The 21,327-nt window shown below is 51.7% G+C and overlaps 1 protein-coding gene across 12 annotated transcripts in view; it reads right to left on the minus strand.

Annotated features, from left to right (window-relative positions):
* Positions 1-21,327, minus strand: part of ABLIM2 (actin binding LIM protein family member 2) — a 127,386-nt gene that overhangs the window by 17,705 nt on the left and 88,354 nt on the right. For 5 of the 12 annotated variants that reach the window (XM_084797422.1, XM_084797426.1, XM_084797424.1 and 2 more), the window contains 5 exons: positions 19,008-19,109; positions 18,352-18,405; positions 10,572-10,624; positions 9,856-9,994; positions 1,739-1,800 (listed from right to left, as the gene is read on the minus strand). In XM_084797422.1, coding sequence (XP_084653548.1) covers positions 1,739-1,800; positions 9,856-9,994; positions 10,572-10,624; positions 18,352-18,405; positions 19,008-19,109 — 410 coding nt within the window. Of the gene's footprint in view, positions 1-1,738; positions 1,801-9,855; positions 9,995-10,571; positions 10,625-11,532; positions 11,653-18,351; positions 18,406-19,007; positions 19,110-21,327 lie in introns of all 12 variants that reach the window. The other 7 variants (XM_084797427.1, XM_084797418.1, XM_084797428.1 and 4 more) reach the window with 2 other exon arrangements.

Below are 21,327 nucleotides of genomic sequence, written 5' to 3' on the forward strand. Positions count from 1 at the left end.
AAGACATAGAACCCCAGAGGCAAGAGGCAGGTCAGAACTTCCCTTGTGAAGAGGGATCCCACCTTTGGGAGCTCTCAGAGTTCAAGCCCACAGTACTTAGGACTGCTCGCTCTCCCCCCACCCCCCATCCCCCATGTTCATACAAGGCCTGCCACTTGGGCTCGCAGACAGTTAAGAGGAGGCTCACAATAGTTCCAGGAGGAAGATGGACCCACTAGGGTCCAGACCATCTACTCTCAACTGGACTATGAGCTGGTGGAGACCATGAACCTCTGCAGACACGTAAGCTCATCGATGCCACAGGCAAGCTGAGGCTCTCCCAGGGGATTGTCTTCTATGTGTCCTCATAGAGGGCTGACTGGACACAGGCTGGACATGCAGCCAGCCCAGTGTCCTTACTTTTCTCTCATTCACCAAGCACATACCAAGGAACCTGACTTGAATGGGGGGTGGGGATTAACTAGTCAAGCCGGGGACACCGGCCCCTGTGGGCCCCTTGCTTAGAGAGCAACTGTTCTAGGTAAAAAGAGAGGCAGACAGGGTTCCCACGGCCCCTAGATCGATGGCTCTAAGTGAAGGGTTTTGCATCTGTTGTTAGAGGTGTTCTGTTTCTACATCCTTTGCTTGCTCCGTGGAAGACAAGCCCCATTGCAGAAAAGTCAAGGAAGCATGCAGCATGCAAGGTCCATTCTGGAGCAGGAAGGAATGTTAATGGGAGGGAAAGGCCCTGATCCTCTAGATTTTTCCATCCATGCAGAGGTGCGTGTATGGGGGACACCCTGAAGCTGGGTCTTGGATAGAAACACAGTGAATGAGAGCCTGAGAAGGCAAAGAAGACACTGGCTAGTCCCCAAGGATGCCTGCCAGCCCTGGAAATGCCTCCCTGGTCATAGGAGTTCCCATAGAGCGAAGGATAATCTAGGCAGTTGGCCCTGAGTTTGAACTTGGATAAAGCCAATTCAGCAGCATACACACACACACACACACACACACACACACACACACACACACACACACACACACACATCTCATTTCATTCTCTTGAGAAATAAATTGTCTTTATTTATATACAAACTTCCTGACACTGGGAAAGTCTTCCTGGGTGATGGAGGTTCTCCTGGGGTTGTGTGCTTACATGAGGCTTAGGGGTTCTGGATCATCAGGACACCCCAGCCTAGAGCTCTTCATTGACAGCCAACATACCTATAGGCTCATAAAGAGCCCAGGACCAGCACAGGCCAGGCTTTCTTTGCAGAGTCAGGCTGAAGGCCATTGTACTTACATTCATGTGTCTTGAGACTGGAAAGGGGATGAGGCCAAAGTCCTTGTGACCACAGACCACACCATAGTGGCATGAAGTGGGTGTGGCTCTATGGACACAGGAACATTTCAGACTTGGCTGGCACTAGCCACAGGGAAGGGTGTGGGGCTGAAAAGCATCTTATAGCATCCCTAGTCACTCTGGATTGACCTGTATCTCCCCTGCCATACACACTGGGGACTCTGGCTTCTGGGGCACAGTGGAAAGGAACTGGAGTATGGTCAGGTGTGGTCTGTTCACTCTTGACATGGAAAAGGCTACAGCATCAGCATCTGGAGCAGAGCATCAGGCAGAGGCAGGTGGGCAAGCAGGATGGATGCCTCTTCCTGCTATAAGGTCATAAAGCTACGGGACAAGTGCAGGTAGGCAGCAAGTGATGGTTAGTGTCCCACAGGTAGGGAGGGTCCAAGTACCTACCCGGAGGTCCAGACCATCCTTCCTGGGTCCTGGGAGAGTGTCAGGTTTGGAATAAGGGAAGCCTGTAACAGACACAGCATAGCCTTGTCACGCACTCGGCCAGGCCAAGGAAGGGCATGGCCCATGTACAGAACTAGGCAGGTGACAACAAGCAGAGGTCCCTAAAGATAATCTGCCAGCTTTGCTTGTGGCTTTCTATCCCCAGGAAAAAGAGTGTAACATACAAGCCAGGGATTTACACCAGAAACATCATAGGTAATGGTGGGCCCAGCCCAGCTGGTACCCATGTTCAGGATAAGCCTCAGTATCACATCACCCATGCTAACTCCTCTCCCAGAGTGATGTCCTCCTAGGACTGTGTCATCCTATGTTGTGACGGCCACCACAGGCCATCATCAGCCACATGAGGTTGTAGGAATGTCAAATTCAAATCGCCTCTCATGAAACGAAATGGGTTGGGCAGAGACTCAGGGCTCCTTGATGCTCTAGCATGGGACCAAATGCCATGGAGATGCTGGGCCAGGGGAGAGCTCAGAGGGGCCATGGGCCACACTATCCACCATTCACACCAAGGACAACTGAGTACCAGGGTACAGAGCTGCCCACCAACCCTAGGCATACTGGGCTGAGCATTACAATTGAGGTCCTTCAAGGCTCCCTGAACCTCCCTAGGGACCCGCTGTAGAAACCCTGGAGCCCGTCAGCTAAAGGTGCTAGAAGCAGTTCTCAAAAAGGAGGCCAGCAGCAACAAAGAACCTGCTGCTTGGGAAGGTTCCACCCAGACCCTAATCTATGATTCTGCAAGCTTTCCAGGCCTTTCGGATGAATAAGAACAGCAAATGTTTCAACTGTATTTCTGGCCCACTAGTCAGGGGCCTGCACACAGTCTTGCCAGGCTCCATGTTCAACCTCTCACACAGAGTGGCAAAACCTTATTTCCACAGGCCACATAATGTCTTCGCATTTCCCAACAACTGTCCCAGACTGGGTTGGTCAATTAAAAAAAAAAGATACATCTATTTTTAATTATGTGTATGTGTGTGGGGGAGGGGGTGGGTATGGCATTTCAGTGCTGGTGCCCATAGCTCAGCAGAGGAGGTCAGATCCCCCTGGAGCTGGAGTTATAGGCAGTTGTGGGCTACCCAACATGGGTGCTGGCACCTGAGCTCTGGCCTTCTCAGGAGAATCAGTGCTCTTAACTATTGAGCCATCTCTCTAGCCCTGGACATACTTTTTCCTTTAAGAAAGTCAAGATGGGGTCGAAGAGATGGCTCAGCAGTTAAGAGCACTTGAGTTTGATTCCCTGGACCCCATGGTGGCTCCCAGCCGTATATAATACCCTTTTTTTTGGACTCCATGGGCACTGCATGCACATGGTGCACAGACATACATGAAGGTGAAACACTCATGCACATAAAATAATTTAAAAAGAAAGAATCTTGAGAAGACAAGGACTGTATGGCTGTGGTACCCCATCCCCCTGTCCCTAGGCTCTTCTCCTCTGGAGGTTCTGGGCCCGTGCAGTTAGCACACACTCTTTCTCTGGAGACGGTCCCTTAACCACTCTTAAAGGTGAAAGCTTCCCTCAGCTTTTCTTGACTAGGAAGGTCCCTGGCCCTCCCATCCAGAAGCATATTCTAACCAAAATGTAGAACTCGTGGGCAGGACTTCCCTTCAGCTCGGGAAGACTTGCCACTCACTCACTGTCGGTGGTCTGTCTGGTGCTCTCTGTATAGAAATGTCAAGTTCCGGGCCTCCTGCAGTCCAGATGAGTGCATTGTCGCATACTCTGTTCAATGTTGTGTAAACTTTACTCCCCAGTTATTGATTGGTTAGTTAAAAAGCTAGACAGCCCGTAGGGAGAAGAGAGGTAGGCAAAGCTTCTATTCTTGGGCTCAAGGACGGACCACCAGGTGAAGGGGGGAGAAGATGGAGAGGAAGGGTGTGGCCTGATGGAGCAGAGGCAGCCCAGACAGGCCCGATACTGGCAACTAATTTGGGGCGTGTCTCTGGAAAGGAGCCAGACTAGCTTAGAGGTTTTATATAAAAGGAGATCTGCCCAGTTATTAAGCCTAAGGCTTATTAATAAATCTAATAAGTCTCTATGTCTTTTATTTCGGAGCTAGAGCAGGTAAATAGAAAATCCATCGAATTAATAAATTTTCTACAGGAACTCACTTCCCCCCCATGCAGTTTCCATGAGGAGTCAGCTGCCACCAATTCTAAGATGACATTGATCCTGCAGGTGACATTGCCCTCCTCACTGTGTACTTTCAAGAAGTTTTTTTAAAACCTTAATGTTCAGAAGTTTAATAGCGCATCTTGGTGTGGACTTCTGGCTGATCTTCGAGGCTCACTCGATTTCTTGATCTTGCAGGCTTCTGTCTTTCTGCTGAGACTGGGAGGTTTTCAGCCACTGTTCCCTTGAATGCTTCTAACCTGTTCTTTCTCTTTTCTGGGGATTCGAAGACACAAACACAGTTTCCCAGGTCCCTGGTGCTTATTTTCCTTCTCTCCGATGTTCAGCCTGGAACCAAGATTCTGATGCCTTCTGTCGGAGTCGGTCATTCTGTCCCTGAACCCACGCAACAGATTGTTACATTGTTTTACTTTCTGGTTCAAGGTCAGTTTTCAGTTGATTCTTCTTTTTCAAAGTAATGCCTGTTTCTTTGCTGAGACTTTCTCTCTGTCCCAGTTTTGTCACAAATGCTCGGTGAAGCATCTTTATGACGGATATCTTAGAATCGTTACCATGACATCAACAGCAGTTCTTTCCAGTGTTCAAATCTGTTGGCTCTTTCTCATTATAATGCTCCTGTCACAGTTCTGGGTGCAGCAAGTCATGTTTTGGTTGAATCCTGGGTATCCAACTGCTGTGATAAGAGATGGGATCTTACATAGTCTTCCATTTTAGCAGGCCACACGTTTGTTGGGCCCATGTGCAGGACCTGGCATACAGGCCAATTCCCACGGCCATTGTTTCTAGGGGCGCTGATTGATAACCTACGCCGCTCTTCTAGACTTGCCTAGGGTTGCTGGTGCACCCCCACAATCCCTGCCTGAGCTGCCTGTGTGTTTGTCCCACCAATCGGGAGGCGGAAGAAGCTAGCGGTATGGAAACACCATCTCCTTGGGTCTCCTCTCTGTGGCCCCACATCCATTCCCTGCCCCCATAGGGCTGGCCAGCCTCCTACTCCTTCCCACACGGTGGCTTCTTGCTCTCCTATAGGCCCCCTTCTTTCGGGTGTGCTTAGCAGGGATTGCTGGAGAGGGGCGTCTATGGTGGTCTTGTCCTCGGAGTTGCTATTTCATTCTTGCTACAGTCAAGCTCCCTTAGAGAGGGACCTGCCATTGTGTGATTTTAAAAGGTCCCAGAGTCCTGTGTGCAGCAGGGCAGGTAATTTTTATATTTAAAATCCCTTTACACATCCAAAGATCCAACCCCATGTTCAAGGACCTCTGTGCCTTGAACACAAGGGAGCTGGAGCCTGGGGGAATCAGGTAATCTGTATAAGACCAAATGGCTCTATCAGGTCTTCTAGGGATCTGCTTAGCTGATAAGTTAAGATGACCAGGTGTGGACATGAGAGAGAGGTGGGCGCACACAGGAAGAGGCAGGTGCAGAGGAGAGAAGACCCTGGGCAAGTTCACAGCTGTGTGCTCATGACCCTAGGTTACATCAGGCCCCATAGACACTGGACAAGCCCAGCTCTTGGGCCTGGCCCAGGCTTGGCCTAACTACACGCCCCTGCGCCAGCACTCACCCCTAGCCACTAGGAAGCATGCTGCTGACTACTCCAGGAGTTCACCTGGTCCTCAGCTCTGTTCTCCTCTAGGATGGCTCGTAAGAGGTCCGGGAGGCCACTGGACACTCAGGACATGTGACTGAAAGGGTCTCTGACACAGTAGGGGATGCAAGCTTGTCACAGCATCCCAGGACATTCATCTGACAACTACCTGGCTGGCCACCGCTGGTCACCATCCCTTCACTGGGGTCCAGAATGCGACAGCCGTTGCCTGCTCTGTGCAGGGGAGTTCCTCTCAGCTCTGAACAGCTCAGCTCAGTGTCCCTGAGCAGCATGAGTGTCAGGCTGTGGAAGCCAGTGGGACAGGCTTGAGCTGGCTGCAGGGCCACTGCAATGTGGTGTGTGAGTCCGAGTGCTCCACCCAGATGGCCTCACGGGACTGCATGCCCTGGTGTTAGCCCCTCATCCTACAGGTTTCTGGATCATTCTCATTGTTGTAGGTGAGGGAATTTCATACCAGAGAGGCCTGTTAGGGTACCCAAGGTCACAGAGCAGTGACTCTCTGGGGGTGCTACCAGCTGGACAGTGCTCTGCGTCAAGCCCTGTCATGGTTTCCCGGACACATTTGTAGACCTCAGATCTTTTCTGAAAGCTCTGTCTGTCCCCATCTTGTGCCTGGCTAGTCCCTTTCCCACGATACCATTGTATCTTTCTCCCTGTGGCTCTGCAGGAGCCAAACCCCAAATCTGCATAGACGCTGTGTAGAATACGTCTCTAACTCAGATGCTGGCAGCCACCTCCTGTCACCTTCCAGCCAACTTGGTCCCAGCTCATGGGAGAAGTCCTTTGGGGCCATCATTGCACAGGGTTGGGTAGGGGCTGGCACAGTGACCTGGCCTTACAGTTTGCTGGCCCTGTCTCTACCTTTGGCTGGATCATTTCTTCTCAAGCATCAACCGCTTCCAGGACCACATCTGAAGGCCTGCTGGGCACTGGCTTCCTCCCTGAGGACTTCTTACATTTCCATGGTGCCTTTCCCAGCATGCCCTATTGCCAACCTGCATATAACACCTGACTAGTCCCACCTCCATGCTGCTCCACAGGCTGCAGGCCCAGCTCTTGTCCCACACCTAGAACAGGCTGGGACACAGAGGGTGTTCAAAGACTGAGCTAGGTGGCTGCACTACTCCTGCCTGCCTAGGCCCCGATTTGGCACTGGAAGTGGCACCAGATCTTCTAGTTCTGATACCTGTGGACTCTGTCACCCAGAGATCTAAATCACAACTCTACCAGGGTGCTCAGCCACCACCCAGTACTTCCAGGAGACTGACAGGTCAGGAGGAGCCTGCTCTTCATAACCATAAACAAGGGCACTAGAGATACCTTTTTCTCATGGTGAACTCTACGGGAGTCAAAGGGTAGAAGGGGGGAGTCTGGCCCTCCTTCCTTCATTCCTTCCATCCTGCAGCTGGCTGGTGCTGAGTGGCTCAAGGGGAGGGCAATGAGCTAATCCACAGAGACTGGTACATCCCTCCATTTCATACTCTACAGGAGCCTCAGGCTGGAGGACACCGAGGTGATACCAATGTCAAAGGCATAGGGCTGCCATCTGGGGTGAAGTGATCCCCGCTGGGAGTCTCTCCCTTGCACTTCCTGAATTGCTCAGTCAGAGGGACCCCTCATCTGTCTTAAGCCGCAAGCCACCCTGAGCCCACTCCTCCCACCTTCCTCTCATCCTGGTGATGTAAAGCAGGGGTTTTATCCCTCTGAAAAATGTGGGGCCTCACTAGGGGCCACTGAGACCCCCTAGCTAGTGTCTCATATGTCTTTTGAATTGTACCACCAGATCGCTGACTACCACGCCTGTGTCAGTGCGTGCACGTTTTGTACTAACACATGTGAGTAAGGGACCTCAAAAGAGAAAGCACGAAAAATCAGGGATGTGGGACACAGAGAACTTGTGTTAACAGGATGCAAGCTAGGGGAGGGAACTTGGGGCATCAAGTCTCACTCTACCAGGCCTTCAAGGCTCTCTTCTTATGACAAAAGCCAGCCCTGTCCCCTTTTGTGCAGACTCGGGCAGTTATTAATGACCACTTGCACAGAGTCAGGAAGTGCCCATACGTGATAAAGAATGGAAGTAAACAATAAAATGCACACCCCACGGATAAGATAGCAGCGCCTGGCAGAGAACTGCTGCCCTGTGGGACGTGGCAGCACCCTTGGGATGGGGTTCAAGGCACAGGTGCAATGCTAGACCCTATGGGCTTCCTGCTGGGAAGATCTGAGGTCAGGACACTAGGGAAAAAGCAGAGGCAGAGGGATGTAGTTATGCCTGTTGGCACACAGCAAGTGCAGTATCCCAACCCTCACAAATGGTGTCCTTGGTGTGTAGGACCCTCCTTGGCTGCGGTACAGGTCCCAGCACAGGTGGCTGGGTCTCTAGAGGCCAGGTGCACCCACATAACAGCTGCTTCCTGTCCGCACTACTCAGGTTTGCTGCAGGGATGCAATAGAGGAACGGGCTGATAGGCAAGCCCTGTCACTGTGGGAGCGACAAAGGAAGAAGATACCTGGACAGCCTGCCTCACAGGGACCACCACACTCAAAGGTGCCTGGGATGAACACCCTCAGCCTTGCACCTGCAGATGAGAAAGTACCACAGGGAGGAATAGGACACATGCATAGGCCACACAGCATAGTGACAGCAGAAGCAGGACCCCATGAGGTAACTTCTACAGCTAGGCTTCTTCCCATGCTGTGTCCTGAGCCACAGGCGGGGACTGCTGAGGGCACAGTCTGACAGACGTGAGGAGAGTCTGGGTGAGGTCACACAGAATGGAACCTGGCACTCCCCTAACAAAGCAAAGTCCAAAAACTGAAAAAGGAAAAAATAGCATTTTCAAATACCAATACTGTTTTGGCCCCCAGCTAATGCCTGGATGCCATAACATCACACAAGGCAGTGAGGGTTGTGGGAAACCACTACACTCTGTTCTGTGGAGGAGCCTCCGTTGCCCAAACTCAGGCATGTGCACACCCAGCACAAGGGCACCACCTGGGGCAAGGGTCCTTGGGATGGAGGGCTGCGGGATGGTATTGTAGCCACCCCAGTAGACACAGGCACGTGGGATCTCCAGTTCTCGCCATGCCTTCAGATAGCTCTTCCCCAAAAGAACCTACAGGAGTCCCAGACCTATGGGGCCACTGGATAAACCATCTCATGTTGACATCAGCCTTGTGTGCATGCTCTGCTATCCCAAGGAACCTCATCTGCGTACAAAGACTCCACACGGAACAACATCGCTGGTTCCAGTTAGTCACAATGCTGTCTGCATCTCCATGCCTCCCTCCCCTGCAGGGCACTTCCAGGGTTCAGGGGTCAGATAGCGCCATCCATGGTCAGGAGGGAGGGTGGGTTGAGACCAGTCAGGCCTGGCTACTACTGGCCAGGCAAAGCACTCTTGTATGCCCAGTGTCTAATGACCCGAGAGTGAGTATTACTGCGCTGGATTCTATCATGACCCAGATACCAGGGAGTCCAGATTTCACCCAGCATCAATGCCACAATGATGCCAGAGGCTTCCTCTGCTTTCTCCCACCGCATAGATTCCCACGCCCTTCCACTTCCAACCACAGCCACAGAAAACAAGCTTATGCCTAACTTAGATCAGAGGCTGCTCTGGGCGAGCCTGAGTGTGCCTGCAGCCTGTGCTGCCTCTGCCTGTGATCTACAGCATCTTCAGTGAACGATGTGAAGGGAATTTACTTCATACTGGAGAGCCACTCCCAAGCCAGACTTCACAACACCTCCAAGGCTAAGCAGACGTCAGCTTTGTTGCCCGGGACGTCAGACCATATCTCCCTAGGAATCACCAAGTGCCTTGCTCAGGATGTCACAGGGACCAGGACAGTGCCTTGTACCAGCTCCAGGTCTGAACTCGCCCCCTGACCATGACCACATCTGCCCCCAGGAAAAGAGGCGCTGGTAGCCTCTTTGCTTTCTTGACTACTCCAAGAGAGCCACGAGGGGGCGCTGTGCACACACTAGCTAGCTATGTCACTGCAGAGAGATGGTGGGTGAGGCCAGGGCTCAAATCTTTACTTGGCTTGATTCACATTAGAATGCTCTTTGGATGTTTCTTGTTTTAATTTTATTTTTGAGACAGAGACTCACAATGTAGCTCAGGCTGGCCTCAAAACGCACGGCAATCCTTCTGCCAATCCTATCTTCCAAATGTGGGGATTACATGCTGTCTCTTGCTTTTAGTTATTTTTTTTTTTTTTAGGGAAGAAAGCTGAAATTTGGGGGCCCACTCAGTAGGGGCCCCTCGCTGCCAGTCTCTGATGCGCATCAGAAGAGCCACTCACGTGAGTAGAAGCTGTCCCCCGGCATCCTTGAAAGAGGTTCTCGCTCAGCCCCGCTGCTAAGGGACAGAGATTGACTGTCCAGGTCTGGGGAGTTAGTTCTGGTGTCTGCATCCCCCTTAAGGAGCAGCCAGGTGGTCTTCTGCAGAGGAACAGGAGGAATGGGGATGCTGAGGTCATCTTCAGTGGTGAAGACATCTCACCAGAACCTTCTAGTAGCTTTTACCCACAAGCTGGCCCCACTGAGAGAAACCAAGCTATTAGTATGAGTCTCGCCATAAAAGGTGTCTGATAGTTCACGAAGCAGTTGGAGAAATGGCCAAATGCTGTCTGCAGCCTGCGGTTGTGATGCACCCCCCACCCCAATCCTCTTGAGGTGCTTTCACAGTCTACTACATTCCAGTCTCTGCCATTTATTAAAAACAAACAAACAAAACACCTGACAAACTGTTCTAGAGCCTTCCTGTCAAATGTCCCAGAATGCACTGGGTTTATTTCCTTGTCATTGTCCGCATCTCCCCAGTCCTAGAACTATAACTTGGATGCATGGCAGAACCCGGACACTGGTGAAGCATGTACCCATAAATGAGTGTAGAAGGAGATAGGTGGGTGTAGCTCCCACCTTGAGCCTCCCAGAACCCCAGGAGCAGAGTGAGAGAAGGACTGGAGAACCCCTGGAGTAGCCATCCCACCCCTCAGGACCGCGTCCCCCTTGTTACCTTCCTGCTATCCTGATCGAAACTGCTGTCCTCCACGTCCAGTCGTCTGGCGGCTGAAAAGGAAAAAAGAAATCAGTTTGTAAAGGCAGCTCACCCTGTCTGTCCTGGGGGCCCTACTTTACACAGTGCTCAAAAGTCGGGTGGGGGGTGGGGAATCAGAGAAAGGGACAACAGAATGAATGCCTTTCACAGGCTGGAAGACTGATACACTGGGATGTGACCCAGAGGTCGGCGTGCCCTGAACAAAGTGACACGTCACTTCAGTTCCAGCCACACCTCCAACCCAGAGAACTGGAGTCACATTTTCAAGTGTGTAGCCACATGGTGTTTGATGGACATACTTTTGCTCTTTGGAGGGGCACCCTGAAGGGACAGAAGGTCTCAGTCTCAGAAGCCTCAGTGTTAGGCGCAGGTGCGCGCTTCTTAGGCATCACTGTTTCTTTCCCATCATGAACTCTTCAAGTCTGGGATTCGCCCCATTTCACAGACCAAGAGACTGAGGCTCAGGAGATCCCTTGCTTTGAGCTCATAGACCAACATAAGCTGAGAGGGACATGAACTCAGGCAGTCAAAGGCCAAAGTCTCCCCTGCCTGCCTATCCCACTGAGCTGCCTGCTGCCTGCCGAGTCCTGAACTATGCCCCTGGAAAGAGTCCCTGAGAAACAACAAAGAACAACAGTGTACCCAGAGATGAGCTCACTTGGAGCAGCAGTTCACGCCACAGCAGCTTGGTTACCAAGAAAACTCTTGGCAGCATTTTGTCGTCCCACCGGGCTAACTCTTTTCCCAGGAGTAAACAAAGAAACCATGCAAGGCATGCTGGTCTGGTTCAGGACCCACTCACTGCAGGGAGACCTACCAAGACCTACCCCAACCCCGTGCACAGAGAGATTGCTGGAAGCCCTGGGGTCCTCCCCAGCTGGGGCTCAGCTTGGGGAGGTGTGCAGGTGAAACTTCTTACCTGCAGCCTGCGGTGGGCTCAGCCCTGCCCGTCTCTTGGAGCGCCCTGCCTCCTGCACCACCAAGGACAAAACTGATACCAGGCCAGAGAGCTTGGACATTGGGGACTGGGCTACAGGACCTTGACAAGATAGGGCCAAAATAGAAGACTTTTATTCTAGACATGGTGACTCTGTGTCTCCCCTGGTGGCTGCCCGTCTCTCCCAGTGCGAGAAACTGATTTTTTTTTTTTTAAAGATGAAAATAAACCCCCTGCTCTCTGCACATATGGAGGCCAATCAACTACAGGCCTGCTGGGGAGGCTCAGTGGAGGGACACAGAGAGGTGGGTGGTGTGGCTCCTGTTGCTCAGACAATGGCTGTCACTGGGCAGCGGCACAGAATGCATCTAATACGCCAGCGCTGGCTCTCAGCAGCTGACTAAGGGCACAGGGACAAGCATGTTGTCGCCACTGTGAGCTCTGCCAGTTCTGCTCCACCATGTGTGCCAGCAACTTCAGCCCAGGCCTTTTCAGGATGTGAAATCCCAGGATGTGGTAGGCCAGGCCATAGGCTTTCAAGATTTTGTGTAGCCACGGATGACACACTAGGCAGGCACGCTCTAGTATAATGCTTCCCAGGGCTCCAGGGCACAAATCTACTTGCTGAGGGGAATGTCCTTTGGAGACTTAACAAGGGTCCTCTGCAAACACCACAAGCTGTGACAGGTGTGTAGTTTGCCAGGCCAGAGGCAAATACAACAGGCATTTTGCGTTTTGGTAGGTTGCTTCCATAACACCTCTGAGCCTCAGTTTCCTGATCCGTGAAATGGGAAAATGTCTCTCTACCCCTCTAATTCACAAGGACCAGATGAGATAATGTCTGAGAATATGAAGACCAGCTTACAGGTCTGCAATGCTGGAAACAGGCAAGAAGTCAACCGTGAAGGGAGTTTGCAGGCAGCTCTTCCTGCCTTCCTTCACTCCCTCCCACAGTTCCCTTCGATGTGAACACACTCACGTGCCACGTTGTGTCCCTTGCTGTTCATCTATTCATTTCTATCTACTTACTACTCTCTTAACATTCCACTCACCCACCCACCTACCCACCTGCTCATCTACCTGCCCACCCACACACTAACCCTTGCACACATGTATCTATCCACCTATCCACTAACCCACCCAGAAATTGATCCAATTTATCCACCCACCCACTAAGCTATCTATCTATCTATCTGCCTATCTATCTGCCTATCTGCCTATCTATCTATCTATCTATCTATCTATCTATCTATCTATCTATCTACCTATCTACTTTCTATGTATTCATGTACCCACCAATCATCAATTATTCACGCACTAACTTACCCATCTATTTACCCATCCATTCGCCTACTCACCCACTAAGCCATCTGTCTGTCTGTCTGTCTACCCGTCTTCCATACATCCGTCCACTCACTAACCTACTCACCCATCCCTGTACCCACAGTTGTCCAGTTATTCACCCACCCACCTATGTGTACCTCCCTTTGGCCTCTTCAGTCTGTTCCTCTGTTCACTGATGCATCCATCATCCATGCAGCCCTTTTATCTGTACCTGTCCCTCACCGTGTTGGGCTTCTGCCACTTAGCCCTTCAGCATTCACCACCCCACCCCACCCCCATTCCCCTCTGCACAGTAAGCACCTGCCCTGTCCTGAGCACCGATACACAAGAAACAGACCTGACCCTTCTCAGCCTCAGCTGGGCTTTGTTCTTACAAAGGGTATAAATTACAAGGCCTCACCTTTGTGCACAGGGACCTGGGTACAAATCTGCCTTCCCACTGAGCAACTGGTACGGGATGCTCAGTGTCACAGCAGCATCTGACTGATGTGCCTAGTGCCTCCTCTAGTGCCTCACATACTGACCTCCAGCAGAAAAATGGACACAGGAAGTAGACAGATGGACACAGCACAGTGGGCCCAGAGCGAGGCGCTTGCCATTGCTGGCACCTACACTTCCACAGCTCTGGCTTCCAGGGTGCTCAGGGGGTAGTCTGTGGCCTTCAGATATTCTCATCTCTGGCTTCCACCGAGGTCTGCCTGGCACCAGTAGAGGGCCACCCCTGCCAAGCTCTGTGAGCATCCACGCCCAGGCTTTGACAGCTGGCACACCTGGCTGATCCTATCTCCATTAGGGGAAGGAGTTTCTGAACACATGGGAGGTGCCCAGGGTCTTGATGTCTCTCCTCAGCCCTCGGGGTCCCAGAAGGGTGGGGGTGGGGTCTTGGTTCTCTATTGGGGTCAAGATGGGTCTCTAAGAACCATACCAATGAGCAAGACTTCTTTTGCACAGCACACATAAACCAGTACATTATATATCATTTTGGAATCACGCTGAGAGAGAATGAAAGTGTGTGTGTGTGTGTGTGTGTGTGTGTGTGTGTGTGTGTGTGTGTGTGTGTGCATGTGTGTACTGGAAGCAATTCTATGGGCTCTTTGCTTCACAAGACAGGATGTACTTGGCCATCCATGCTGGGGGCAATTCTGTGGATCTCTGTTTCACAGAGCAGGCTGTGCTTGGCCATCCCTATGTCTCCAGCCATGAAGTGGAGGCAAACACACAGTGGATGCTCACAAACTACCCTTTGGATAAAGTAGTGACAGCCCCTGGCATCTCTCTGCACTTGGCTCCCTTCTATGAAGTTGGGGGGAACGGCATCTGTTTGCTAACTGCTGCCAGAACTGACGGTGACATCAGAGGGAAGGATGGAGAGTCAGCACCTCTGTCTGCTGCCTTCTCTCCAACCCACTTCCAGAGAAAGGGGCTTATCATATCCTTCCAACCACACAGAGAAGCTCCGCTAAGCTCCACAGGCCTATGCCAAAAGCTCTCTCTGGGAAGACTGACTTCCTACCATGCATGCCTCCAGGTCCCTTGAGAACTGCTGCTAGACACACCCCATGGGGGTACCAAGTTTCTGATATTCTTTGTGGACACAGAGCCAACCTGATATCTGGCCTTTTATCACATCCCAGTAGAGGACCCCAAAACCAAAGCGAGGATTGGTCTTCTAGGAAAGAAATCCCTGAGAGACACAGTAAGCGAGGCACCAAAGAACTGGGAATACTCAGATGCTGATCCTCACTCAGATGGTGGCCCTGAGAAGACAGGTGGCCATATGAGCATCTTCTGCCTGCAGCTGTGGTACAAGGAGAGCTGCAGGAGGGACCTCTGCCTACCAGGCCCCCATGCTCACTCATTCTGTCTCAGGCTCACACTTGCTTAGAAATCAAATGCAAACCTGGTGAAATGGCAGCTCTGTTGTGCACCTCAGAGACTGCCTAGGAAGCACTATTTCGCCTCAAACTGTTGTGATGGTCACTGTAAAGAATCACTTCCCGGGGATCTGCAATCACCTAGAAGTGAACCTCCAGCCCTGCCTTTGAGGAGTCACCAAGTCTGGGCCCGTGAGGGGAGGGCTATGCTGATTAGGTTAACTGAAGTGGGAAGACCCACAGTAAAAGTGGGTGACCATTCCCAGAGCTGTATAAAAGGAGAGATCAAGCTGAGCACTGGCCTCCCACGTCCTCAACTTCTTGATTGTGCCTGTGATGCGTCTAGGTGCTTCAAGCTTCTGCCATACTTTTGAACTGGGAGCCGGAATAAACCCATAACCCCTTCCTCTCTTCAGCTGCTTTAGTCGGGGGCCTGTCATAGCAACAGGAAAACAAACTAAACAACATTCTAAAACAAATGGCTTCCTTCCTTTGAGAGACCACCTCCAGAGAGCCCCTGCTGTCCAAGCAGCTCCGCCATTTTCAGAATCTGTCTGAAATCCCCATGAGGCACAAGGCGTAGCCTGGACGGGGATGAACTCTGAGGAAGGAAGCACTTCTTTCTTCTAAATAGTGGATGTGGACGGCTGTGGTTTTCCCTATAACTGCCTCCTAGAGGTGACATGGTTGGATGCTGCATGTGTCTGCAGGTGTGTGTGCACACAAGTGTGTGTGTGTGTGTGTGTGTGTGTGTGTGTGTGTGTGTGTGTGCAGGCACATGTGAATGGAGGTGTATGTGTGCACGTGTGTGTGTGTGTGTGTGTGTGTGCGCGCGTGCACGCATATAGGTATGCGTGTGCAGATATGTGTGTGCATGAGCAAGCATGTGACTCCACTTTCACATGAAACATGAACAGCCTGCAGCTGTCCCTGAGGGGCAGACCATCCTGAAGCTTCTGTCCGCAGCAGCTGCCGAGCCTCCTGGTGCCTCCTACCTGGCAAGCACTGCAGGCCCTCTTCAATGTCTGGTGGGACAGGGGTGTTCCTGATCTTTCTCACCTCTGCTTCCCCCCTTTTCATCACTTCCTATGTTGCTTCCTCTCTCTCCTCTGTCTCTCTCTCTCTCTCTCTCCTCTGTCTCTCTGTCTCTCTCTCTCCTTTAACACAACAAGTAAACAATAAGCAAGTAGAACTGGATCTGATATAGGAATAGTCAAAGTCCCAAAATGCCAAAAAAAAAAAAAAAGAAAGAAAGAAAAAATGACAGCTGCAGGTGACGAGGTCAGAGGTCAGCTGCACATTAATGATTGCTCCATGGATTCCAAAGCATCAAGCACCACTTCTACCCAGTGGGCACAGAGGCCTGGCCATCCTCACAGCTCCCAGAAGCAGGAATAAGACACAGGCATCAGAGAAGATTAACACTGACACCAGCAGTATCCATGGCCTGTGACTTCTTGCTGTGAGCAAACGTATCAGGGGAAAGGCATGGTTGATTTAATATGTTAAATGTAGGATCTTAAGCTAAAGAAACAGTCTGGTGATTGATTCATGGTAGTTAGTCCCCCGGGGGTTGTTTTGAGCTGGAGTGAGGATCAAAATAATGCTGCTCATGCATCAGGCTCCAGAGCTCCTTGGGGGAAGGCCTGGGATCAGGTTGCCTTGATGGAGCCAGCACTTGTTGGTGGGGCTCAAACACACACACACACACACACACACACACACACACACACGGGCATAGGCATGCATGCACACACTCCCACCTGGAATTGGGGGTGGGGAGGCCTTGTGAATACCAACGGTCACAAATGCATGAACCAGAAAGCAAAGGCACCCTGCACATCTGTATTTCCCAAGGGATTTTCAAGGAGCTTCTGTGCTGCTAAAGCTTTCTAGCCGCTTGCAGTTTGCATGGCTTCTTGCACTCCTCTATCGTGAGTTTGCATTGCTGTATGCCTAGCAGAGACAGTAACTCTTAGATCTGATTTTTTTACAGAAGCCTGGGCTTGGGTAACTGCTCAGGGCTCCTTTAAGCCAGAGTTGCCTATAGACAGGTGACTGTCTTATGTCTAGATTACAAGGCTGGTGGCTGCTAACTATGAGCCTGACCTTCCTGGGGTACTCAGGTAAAGGATTTGAACCCCAACATTGTCTCAGTGTAACACCATCAGATGCTGGTGGCCAATTTCATAAGGTGATTTTCTAATGTTGGCCCCTGCCAAGGCCAACTCTGCCTTGACCATGGAGATTAGCCACCCTGTTAAGGTGTCATGTGGAGATGCAGAGGCAGCAGTGGGTAATTATGGCACCATAAGCCAAGCTTCATCTGGGACTTTGGGGAGCATAGAGCCCATAGTTCTCCCCAAAGACTGTCTAGCATGGTGCTGTGGGGGTCACCTAATGGAGTGCTCCTTCCTTTTGCTGGACCTCAGTTTCCCACACTTGTAAGACTATTGTGCTGTGGTGCTGTTCCTGGTAAAAAGGTGTCATCACTTAATTGCCCCCAGCCACCCCTTGGGGAGATGTGTGCTCTCTGCTTCGATTCTGAAAACCGGAACTTCAATTCCCTCCTGTTTGGAAGGAAGAAAGACACAAAGCACGGGGCCTCTCACCACCACTGAAGAACAAAATCCAACATGGCAGCCCTCCAATGAGCTGGCTACCACTTGTCAGTGTGGCAACAGGGTGCTTTCCTTGGGCACATCTGAACAAGAGCTGTCTATACGGGAATCTCCCATCTATCCCATCTCTAGTGATGGCGTAAGTCTCCACTGGACGCAGACGTTTACAGCATAGAACTCTTCCCATACTCATTGTCCTATGTTCATCTTACGCCCAGTCCCAGAGGAATGAGGGCAAAGGGGACGGAAAGGGCAAGGGGTAGGAAAGGGAGGTGAGGAGATGGAGGGCAGAGCGGGAGGGGAGTCTGGTTTGCAGATGAGGAGGCTCATGGCGGCGCGGCCACCCAGAAATCAAAACCCTGACTCCTTGAGAGTGCCGCTCCACCGCTCAAGCAATCTTTTTCTTGCACATCTGTCCCAGGCAGGTTCATGGGGGAGAAGATGTGGAAGGTCAGAGGGATAGGAGACGCCCTTGTGGCCAACATCTCTTTGCTTCTACACCTTGCAAGGACCCCCATTAGCTGAGGACAAGGCAAACCATCATATCACGGATATTCTCAAAAGACAGGGGTCTAAAGTCTCCCTAAATTGTGGCTGGTTCCAAGTTATTATTTTCCAAAGATCAGGCCTGTGTCGGGGCATGGATAAGAAGCCTCTAGCCCCTCATCATTTCGACTGGGGCCCTCACCGTAGCATCAAAAACACCAAATAAAGGTTCTTATTTCTAGCACACACCTCCCAGCCCCAGCCCCAGATGCCATGCGTTAAGCCTCTGCACACGTCTCCCCTCTTGTGAAGAGAGGCCTCCCAGGAGCCTACTAGTGAGTGTGCATTTAACATTCAGCAAGCAGGACCTTCCGGAGCTTCGAATCAGGACACAGCAAAAGGAGCATTCAGAAGCGAGAGGGTGCAACGGGCATGCAGGCAAAGCACGGCAGCAGAGTCCGTCAGACTGACCGTACCGTGCTGTTTGTAGATAGGGGGTTTCCTATAGATGTTATCTTTTACGCCAGTGTCTGGGGAAGAAGAAGGAAAGAGAAGGGAAAAAAAACATGAGGGGGAGCAAGGAAGCAGCTGTGGCGCTCTCCACCCAGTGGCTTCTGTCAGCAGCTGGCTCACCCTGCCCGGAACCACCAGAAAGATCCAAACATTGCAAGTGGCCAAGGCTGAAGCCCCACACATCCATCGAGCATTCCCCGGTTCAGACACCACTGCGTATCAGAAGGGGACAGGGAGAGAGGTGGACAGGGAAGGTGGCAAGCAAGAACCTCGGGTTACTGGGGTACAGCTAACTCACTCTTTTCTCCTTGGCCCAGGATAAAAACATTTTCTCAGTATTTATAAGACTAGGAGAGAAACCCCAACATATGTCAGTTTGGGGGAAGGAACGTGCAAACACATTGCATTAAGGGTTTTGTGTTGTTTATTTGGAAAGAGAATCTTGCTTTCTATTCCAGCTTGAGCTTGTAATCCTCCTGCCTCCACCTGCTGGGTTGCACCACTATCCCCCTACTCCACAGAGCACCTTTTAAGGACACTCAGTTTTGGGGGGATGCTCTGACAACTCGGGTGTGGCCGAGATGGCGCATGAGAAGCCAACAAGCATGCAGGGACCTACCTGGGACGTGGAAGTGTCGCGGCGCCTGCTGATAGGTAGAGGAAGGAGGCCTGCTGTCGGAGTGCACCGAGAGACTCGGGGTGCTACGGCCACTTTCGCTGCCTCCAGACAGAAGAGCAGAGACAGCAGGTGAGGGGCAGAAGAGCAAAGCAGAAGGCAAAAAGAGCTGGTCTATGGCGAACCCTCTCTCTCCTGCCTGGAGGAAGCCCACACCTGAGCCTTCCGGCTTGGTCCCTATGACTTCTGTTCCAACCTGGAGTGTGCCTGGCTCCAGGGGATGGGAAGGAGGAAGGAGTGTTGATTGGAGGGTCAAGAGCAGGTTAGTGCATGGGCAACGGGCACAGCACAGGATCCTGGAGTGTGAACACACACTGCAGGTTCACCATTCCTGCCTCCCTGATGTAGCTGGTGCAGGAAGGTCCTGCTTGCTTAGAGATTCAACTGATTAATGGTGAGATTAGGACTAAGGTGTGGGGAATGGGTCAAAAGCATCCCTCACAACCACAGAGGAGGCCTTGCTATTGTAGGGAACTGGGGCTCAGTATCCAGCGACATACACAGTCCTAGATATGGCTGCTTCTGGCAAGCAAAAATGAGAAGGGTACACTGGCCGCCTCCAACGTCTCTCAGCTGGAGCTCTGGGAAGAAGGCTGGATGATCAAATCGCCCATCAAAGACATCTGGTGATGTGGGTGGATGCCCCGCCTCCCTCCAATACAGGATGTGATGGACAGAACACAAGTGGCTTTGGACATGTGATGAGGAGCACGGCTCACAGCAGGACACCCCTAGGCACAACTGCTCCCTGCCATCAGACTTGGGGAACTCTGCAGGGCAGTAGCTGATAGGGCTACTGGCAAGGAAAGGGCTCTCTAGATCGGAGAACTATGCCTTTGAATGGCAAGGTCATGCAGCGGGACTCCAAAGCCAATGAGACAGAAGCCAGGCCTGGATGGATTGGGACAGCAAGGGACATCACAGGCAGGCAGGAATGGCCTGGCTGCAGGAGGGCTCAACCCAATGGCCACCAAAGGAGACTGATGACTCCTATTTTGGGTGTCTTCTCCTACCTGAGCATGGTCACTTATTTTACCTGTAAACACTGGTAGAGCGTTGGAGACTAAACAATTTCGTCCTAGAACTATGTGTAGAGCCTTCTGCCTTTGGCTGCCTCAGCCGAGCTTCTGCTCTTCCTAGCAGTAGCAGGGACCTCACCCCAGGAAGATGGGAGCCACAGGCCCCTTCTATGCATGATGCCATGACTTAGTGTGTCACATAAGTCATGACAGACACAACAGCTGGCACTCCACCCTGGCTGAAGACTGTCCCTACTGGGTGTCATCCATGAGTTGAGGGTCTGTGGCTTGGTCTGCTGAATGTAAGAACCTCATATGACTTGACCCTTCTTTTTCTATCTAGACTTTATGGTTATTTCAGTCACCCTCACCCAGGTGACTGACGGTTCAAAAATGGTCCAACATTCCTGTCTTCTCCACAGCTTGGCCTACAGTGCGAAGTCCCCTGAAGTGACAAGTGGAATTCCCACACATGTGTGCATGCACTGGAGAAGGGGCCACAGTTTCTCGGTTGTTCAGAGGGGCCAAGACCAAGGAAGCCCAGGTGCAGTGAGGTGGCCTTGCTGATCCACAGGACCCTGTGACACTAAAGGAGCTTTCAACACCAGCTATCTTGGTCCTTACCTGGGACACTGCCGCCAAGTCTTCCCCGCTCCCTGTCTGACCTGCAAGGTCCTCCCCAGGGTCCACACTATCTAGACTTTCCTTAATTTAACTCACAATCCACCTGGCTGACAAAAACCTCAGGAGGGCAAGGCCACCTTGGGGCTCCATTCTTTTCTGCAAGCATGCTTGCCTGTCTCACATGACAGAGAAAACACCCTGCTGACCCAGACCCCACAGACCCGACAGGAGTGTTGCTGTGTGCTTTCACAGTATACCACGTAAGCCACATAGTGGGCATCTCTGTCATCTCCTGTGGAAGGCAAGGGACCATGTCGTGTGAGCTGAGCACACTGACTACTTGGAAGCCAGCTTCCTTCTCTGGTCCTCAAGGCCCCTAGGCCTCCAGTGTTACCCAAGAGCAGGCATGGAGGCTTCCCTGTCCAGGCTCATGGCTCTTTTTGAAGAGTCCAAATCCAGGGTGCTTCTGACACTCTCCAGGGAAAGGCCCTGTACAGGGCTGGGTGGCCCAGGCTCTGACTTCTGTTCCGTTCAAGTTAATGGTTTTCATTGGAATGATTTTAGATGGTTCCAGAAGGTGCCACTCTCCTCACTCAGGGCCCACCTCTTTTTAAAGGACC

The sequence above is a fragment of the Acomys minous genome, assembly GCF_964271855.1.
Source record: "Acomys minous genome assembly, chromosome: 10".
Taxonomy (NCBI): Eukaryota; Metazoa; Chordata; class Mammalia; order Rodentia; family Muridae; genus Acomys; species Acomys minous.